A 7,411-nucleotide genomic window follows, 5' to 3' on the forward strand; every position below is an offset into this window, starting at 1 on the left:
CCAAACAGTGACGCCATGCAGAATCTGCTTTGGATACCTCTATCAGATACTATTGGCTTCTTGATTTTTCAAAATAGCCTTCAGGAACTTTTTGGTTCTTCATTGTCAATCATGTTATGATAGAAAGTCATGCAAAATACATACTGAAAGTGTGTGACAAAATGAAAATTTCCAGGCATCTGGAGAAATGTCATCAATCATTTTAAAATGTTTTATGAGTTACAGAGGTTCCACTAACTTGGCAAAACTGCTAAAATGAATGTAAATGTTTTGAAGTAAGATAGTTAGGGGTCAAGTATCTTACTCCACATAGTGAGTTTGCTTCCCAATATCTTCTGAAAGTAAAGTGGGAAATCTGCTAGCAGGTGTTCAGAGTCCTGTGTAACAATGTAATAACTGGGTGCCACACAGTTCAATACATCTTTATAGGGTGTTGTAAAAGTAGTTCAAATGGCTTTCCAGACCTCTGTACATAAAAGAAAAGCTCTGAGGCATAAAGCAACAACAGAACACTGCTCCACATTAATAAACATACACTGAACCCCTTGGCATGTCCCAAAGGCTACTAAACAGTTGACTAACTACTAAGATTTAAAAAATGATCAAATTTGGGCTGGGAAGATAGCTTAGCAATTAAGATGCTTGCCTGCAAAGCCAAAGAACCCAGGTTCAATTCTCCAGGACCCACGTAAGCCAGATGCACAAGGTGGCACATGTGGAGTTTGTTTGCAGTGGCCAGGGATCCTGGCATGTGCACGTGTGCTCTCGCTCTCTCTCTCTCTCCTTCCCTCTTTCACTTTCTCAGATAAATAAATAAAAGCAAAAATAATTTTAAAAAATAAGCAGGCTTCCATACACTATGTGCTCTGCTCAGGGGCAGAGCCATCTCCATGACATCTAATATGATTTCATGACTTTTTGAAAAAATATATTTTTTTTTATTTTTCAACCAGGCATCTATAGATGATAGAAGATACCTAACATTCTCCCCTGACCTCTGCACATGCACATGCATGGGCATGTACACACAAGGGAACCACACATCTATACACATATCACATACCACACATACTCTACACAAACACACCAAAAAATGTCTAAAATGTCTAAAAAATGTCTAAAAAAATGAGCACCTCTTTTGTCCAATGCATTATGTGAGCATTGTCAGGAATTCAAAAAATATTGTGTGGTCCTTGCTTAGGGTTAAGTTCTGTGCCATAAATTAGGTCCTAGTATTAATTCCAGAATCACCAATTTACAGAGTTGAGCCTCAGTTAAGTCTCTGTATTTTACAGATTTAAAAATTGCCACGCTGAGAAACACTACAGGGTTGAAAGTGAATGAGCAGAAAGGCAGGTCTCTTGTCTCTCCATTAGCAAAGTATGTCACTAAAATATAATAATGTAAAAATATGCACACATGTTCTTATATTTTGAATCCCTAAGTGGACATTTTTCTTTGTAGGAGTAAAATATTCCAAAGAAGCAATTATTATTTTTAAAACTTGGGTAGCTAGACTGGGGAGATAGTCCAGTTGGTAAAGGGCTTCCCTCACAAGCATAAGGACCTGAGGTTGATCCTCAGTACCCATGAAAAATGCTGAGCATAGTGGCATGCCTGTGATCTCAATGGTGGGGAGGTGGAGACAGGAGGATGCCCAGGGCTTGCTATCTAGCCAATCTAGACTAATTGGTGAGGTTCAGGCAGCATAGAACCCCTGTTTTAAGAAAAAAATGTGGACAGTATCCTAGAAAAGGACATCATATGTTTTTGCACACACATGGACATACACATGCATATACACACACATAAAAAAATGGGATTGTCTTCCCTTAGTATGTCATCAGATCTATTGTAAATCTTAGTATTCACACACTAGATTTCATAATAAAAGAAAGAATATTGGTTATCTTATTAACTGGCAGCCCCTCCAACCCTAATTCCACAATGCTGTAGGCAAGAGTAAGCTGATAAGAAAATGTACACATCTAGGCTCCATACATAGTAATCAAATTCATAGTTCACACTGGCAGCAGAAATATCAGTGCAGAAATTTCAACTTGGATAAAATACTGACAGTGGCTAACACTGTGCTCTTCTAAAGCACATTACACATCTGACCTGATTTAGTTCCCAGGATAATCTGATGGATTATCTCCATGTTTTTAATTAGAAAACTGAAGTGTAGGAAAATCAAGTAATTTGCAGAGGTAGGAGGATCACCATGAGTTCACGGTCACCCTGAGATGACAGAGTTAATTCCAAATTAGCCTGACCAGAGTAAGATCCTACCTCGAAAAACCAAAAAAAAAAAAAAAAAAAAAAAGAGTGACATTTCCTAGGCTTGACTGCTATACTTTCTTTGGAGAAGAAAACAGACTATACTTAGGTACCAAAAGTTTCCACTGAAATTTTCACTTCTCTATGTGTGCTTCTCTTTAGTTCATTCCTGTCTAGCCTCAGGGAAATTGTGTGTCTTCTATAAGGATCCCTGTCTTCTTAGCCTTGGAGACCAGAAGGATTAGTAACATCTCACACCCAGAGCAAATGGCTACTGTAAAGGGAGCCATAGAAGCTAAGTCAGCTTTAGACTGTGGAAAAGAGAGCTGAATAATGGCCAGGGCTAAGAAACTGTTTAGCACCCCACTTTCGATAGCAATAGTCTTACAAACAGAAAGGGGCAGCATACAGACTTTAGCAAAGGAGTACCCAAACAACAAGCCCAAAGCAGGAACCAACAGACCCAGAAGAAGCACCTCTAGGGTAGCTTTTTCCAGAAACACCGCTCCCATCCTGAACACCAAATAGCTCCCTGCAAACATTAAAAGCAGGCTCAGAGGCCGAATGACCCTCTCTAAGAAGTGTGCCTTTTCAGGCATCCTACGCTTAATAACCATCCCAACTGACACTGGTATAAGTATGAAAAGGAGTGTGGACACAATTTTGAAAATAGGGATGTGAAATACACCCGATAGCCCTAAGGTCCTACTATATATGTAAGAGTTGACAGGCATCATTATCAGAGCCAACAACGTTGAAGTGCAAGTTATCAAAATAGCCAGAGTGACATCTGCTTCTAGAAGGAGAGCATAGAGATAGCCCCCACCCCCTCCTGGGCATGTGCAGGTCACTACAAATCCAAAAGCTTGTGCCTCAGGCAATGCCAAAATCTGAGACAACAGAAACCCACAGAATGGCATGAGAAAAAACTGTGTGACTGCCACAAGGAGTACTGGCAAAGGTCTCTTGTATACTGTTTGAAATGTCTGGACTTCCATCTTGCAGCCAAAGGCACATTTATTTAACAGTATCACTGGTAAGATAAGTATTAGCATGTATTTATCCACATTCATCGATGTGTGGAAAGGGCTATCTTTGCTTTGTCTGAGCACTCTCACTTTCACATTCGTTAGTTCTTCAATGAGTTGGGCTTGCCTACCTTCAGAATCCCAGAGCTGAATGGTCAGATTTGTGTCCCCTTCTTGACTGGGCATTAGGTTGATGGCAAAGACTGTGACATCTGATGCAGTCCTGGTCACATTCATCACTTGCAGCATTTTAGGATCTTCTAATAGCACTATGAGGAAACTGGAGTCCGGCTGTTTATCTCTGTAACTGGACCTTACAAGGACAGTTTCTCCAGTCTTGACAAAAGACAGTATTTCAGTATTTTCTCTATTCAGAAAACTGAGAAATGATTTCCTAGCTTCTCCTGGAGTCACCATCAACAAAAGCAGAATCGTGAAAGGTTTTCTAATCATCTTGAGAGCTTAAATAAACTACATATGCCAACTGTTTTAAAAATGAAAGAACATTCTCGGAATAGGTCGTCAGTGAGGATGGTGTAGGGCTGAGTTAGGTAAGCTGTTTTTGCTGGGTTAAAGTCCAGGAGGAGGGACTATTGTAAATTCATATAATCCATCTAGTGACACAGCCTGTTTAACTTGTAATTAAGAAAACTTAAAGGCAAGCCACAACATTTAACAGGTTCAATTTATCACAAACAGAAACTTAATCCTTCCTCCTGACTTCCTTATTTCTGCTAAAGTAAAAACAACCTCCTGTTATCCTTAAGTTAGAATTCTGGTTTCATTTTTTAAAAAAGTATTTTACTTATTTGAGATAGAGGACGATAGAAGAACGGGTGCACCAGGGCCTCCAGCCAATGTCAACAAGGTCCAGATGCCTGTGCCACCTTGTGCATCTGGCTCACATAGGTATTGGGGAATTGAACCTGGTTTCTAAGGCTTCACAGGCAAGTGCATTAACTGCTGAGCCATCTCTTCAGCCCCTGGTTTCATTTCTTAGCTTTCTTCCATGCTATGAAAAACATGTTCTAAAAGGTATCACGGGAAAAAAATTCTAAACTAGACCCTAACCCTTGTTGTCAGTGTTACTATTTCATCAACTCAAAATCAAACACCTGCCAGCTGAGTCCTGAACTACAGCTTAGCTCATGTAATGGTGACCAAGACAGGTGCAAACTCTGCTCTCCTGGGTTTGTGAGGCTGCCATACTGATTGTAGAGAGACAGCATCTTTATACTGGTAATAGTTTTCCTACAACTGTATAAAGATCCTGTTGGGCTGAATGAATAAACCAGAAATTGCTTTTAGTGTAAGTAGGAAAATAATTTTCACAAGTCACCAGATTACTTGGGAATATAGGCCAAGGTACACAAGGTACACTATGGCCTAAGGTATAGCCTGGCTGAGCAGCTGCTGCTACTGGATACTTGGAACTTGACAGTGGAAAGGCACTGGCATAAATGCTAATGTCCTTTCTTTATAACACGACTCACTATTTGCAGTTAGGGGCATGGATGGTCAGCTAACCCAACTGTGCTTCATGAGTGAAGAAAAGAAGCCACAGACTCATTCAGTTGCATATTTCCCAAACAAGGGAGCTGTTTTGAAGCCACACAGCAACACGTGAGACAACAAAACTGAAAACCCTGTAAATGTCTACTCTTAAAGTTAGAATACAAAAATGGGGCTGGAGAGGTGGCTTAGCTTGCCTGTGAAGCCTAAGGACCCCAGTTCAAGGCTCGATTCCCCAGGACCCACGTTAGCCAGATGCGCAAGGGGGCATACACATCTGGAGTTCGTTTGCAGTGGCTGGAAGCCCTGGAGTGCCCACTCTCCTCTCTCTCTCTGCCTCTTTCTCTCTCTGTCACTCTCAAATAAATTTAAAAAAAAATTTTAATTAAAAAAGTTAGAATACACAATAATGAGTTTCATTATGGAATTTTCATACTTGTACAAATAAATGTATTCTCTGACCCTTCATATCTAGTTTCTAAACAGGTGATCATTTCAGATCCTCCAGGTAATCACTGTGCAGGCAATTAAGAGAAGGAAGAACAAGCCATATTATGTATTGACAGAAGAGAGGCAGACAGAGAGAATGGCCACACCAGGACCTCTAGCCACTGCAAACGAACTCCAGAAGCATGTACCAGTTTGTGCATCTGGCTTTACATGAGTACTAGGGAATCTAACCCAGGTCATTAGGCTTTGTAGATAAATGCCTTAACCGGTGAGCAATCTCTCCAACTCCATATTAAGTATTTTAGATGATTGTCAGTCACTCTTCAAAACTTGTCAGTCATTTTTTTAAAATCAGACATTTTGAAAAGCTTTAAAAAATGCTATTGTGTTATGTAGGTTAATCTTTTGAATAGAATAGGCTTCCCTTGTCCTAAACTTTATTTCCATGTAGGACACTGAGGTATGCCACTGCTGAGAACACAGAGGAACACATCTGCTCCAGTATGACTTCAGTTAAGATTCCCCAAAAGCTTCTTTACTTTAAAATGACAAAACTACTCAGTACTGGAAAGGCTGAAGCAGCTGAGTCAGGAGGCCAGTCTGGGCCACATGGCAAGACCTTGTGTCAAAATAAATACCACAATGACAAAAGTAACACAACCTAAAACAATCTTTATAATTATGACCAAATACCTTACTTTGCAATGTATACTATACATATCTAAAAAGATTAAAAGTATGTGAACACTTCCTTTTCTCTCAGATGCATTACCTAAAACCTCTTTTCTCGGGTTCTTCCCCCACCAAAACCTCCTCCTTATCTAACTTTGAGACTAAGACAGACCTGACAATTACTATTGGAAAAATCTGGTCATCCATTACTTCTATGGATTTGTTGTGGGATTATCATTTACACTAAAGCTCATTTCTATCAACTTATTTTTTTCAACTGCTTATCTAAACTCCTCTCCCCTACTTTGTGTGTTTTCGGCTTACGATTTTGCATGTGTGTAAATAAGTGGAAAAACTAGAGTTGGATGTGGACAATGAAACCCCACAATTCCATTAGGAAAACTTAAATGCAAGAACTGAAAGTTTTATTTCAGAATAATCTGAAAACTAGGGACTTGAGGTTCTCTCCCACATGATGTTCTTTTAGAGACTGAGCACATGCTAGAGCTGCCAGTCTTCACTGAGGATATGTTTTTCTGGGCATTCTCTTGACCCAGTTGGCTTCACTGTATGGGAACTGATTTAGTCTGTTCCAGTATGTCCAACAACATATGTACTTCTCCATGCACCTTTGTCCCTTTTGCCTGATCCTTAGAAGCACATCTTTCCATTCTTCCTAAGTAGATTAGCTGTTGCCAGCTTCACTTGCCCTCTTCTAAGTAACTGCTGCTTTTCTAGAATATTTAGCTTTGGTCAATTGTGGTGTGCTGATTATCCACTATGTGGAATTATGATGCACAGTAAGGTACTGGTTTGTATTAAAACTTTCGGGTAGGTAGCTGCATATGTAAAAGTTATTTTTACCTCTAATTTAAGAGTTTCTGATAAAAGAACTACTGTAACATACATATATAATTGTGGTGGTTTGATTCAGGTGTCCCCCATAAACTTAGGTGTTCTGAATGCTAGGTTCCCAGCTGATGGATATTTGGGAATTAATGCCTCCTGGAGGGAGTGAATTGTTGGGGGTGGGCTTATGGGCTTTATAGCCAGTTTCCCCATGCCAGTGTTTGGCACATCTTCCTGTTGCTGTGGTCCACCTTATGTTGTTGGCCAGAGGGTGATGTCCACCCTCTGCTCATGCCATCATTTTCCCCTGCCATCGTGGAGCTTCCCCTCGAGCCTGTAAGCCAAAATAAATCTCTTTTTCCCAGAAGCTGCTCTTGGTTGGGTGATTTCTACCAGCAATGTGAACTGGACTGCATCAATAATTTATTCACTCATTTGCATCTTGCCATATGACCTTGGCATTATAGTTGTATGCACACTTATCTATATTGTATCTACCATGACAATTAGAAACTAACACATTAAATAGTTATTCAAATAACTATGTAAACAACTGTATATATATAAAATCAATCACCTGATAAAAGCTGGAAGATGTCATTAATCACAAGGTAATAAAA

General features: G+C 39.8%; 1 protein-coding gene across 1 annotated transcript; it reads right to left on the reverse strand.

Annotated features, from left to right (window-relative positions):
* Positions 1 to 2,381: 2,381 nt before the first annotated feature.
* On the reverse strand, positions 2,382 to 3,761 carry Slc10a5 (solute carrier family 10 member 5). Its single transcript, XM_004657018.2, has one exon. It carries the CDS (start codon positions 3,759 to 3,761, stop codon positions 2,460 to 2,462), a length of 1,302 nt encoding a protein of 433 aa, XP_004657075.2. The 3' UTR covers positions 2,382 to 2,459.
* Positions 3,762 to 7,411: the final 3,650 nt, after the last annotated feature.

The sequence above is a fragment of the Jaculus jaculus genome, chromosome 2, assembly GCF_020740685.1.
Source record: "Jaculus jaculus isolate mJacJac1 chromosome 2, mJacJac1.mat.Y.cur, whole genome shotgun sequence".
Taxonomy (NCBI): Eukaryota; Metazoa; Chordata; class Mammalia; order Rodentia; family Dipodidae; genus Jaculus; species Jaculus jaculus.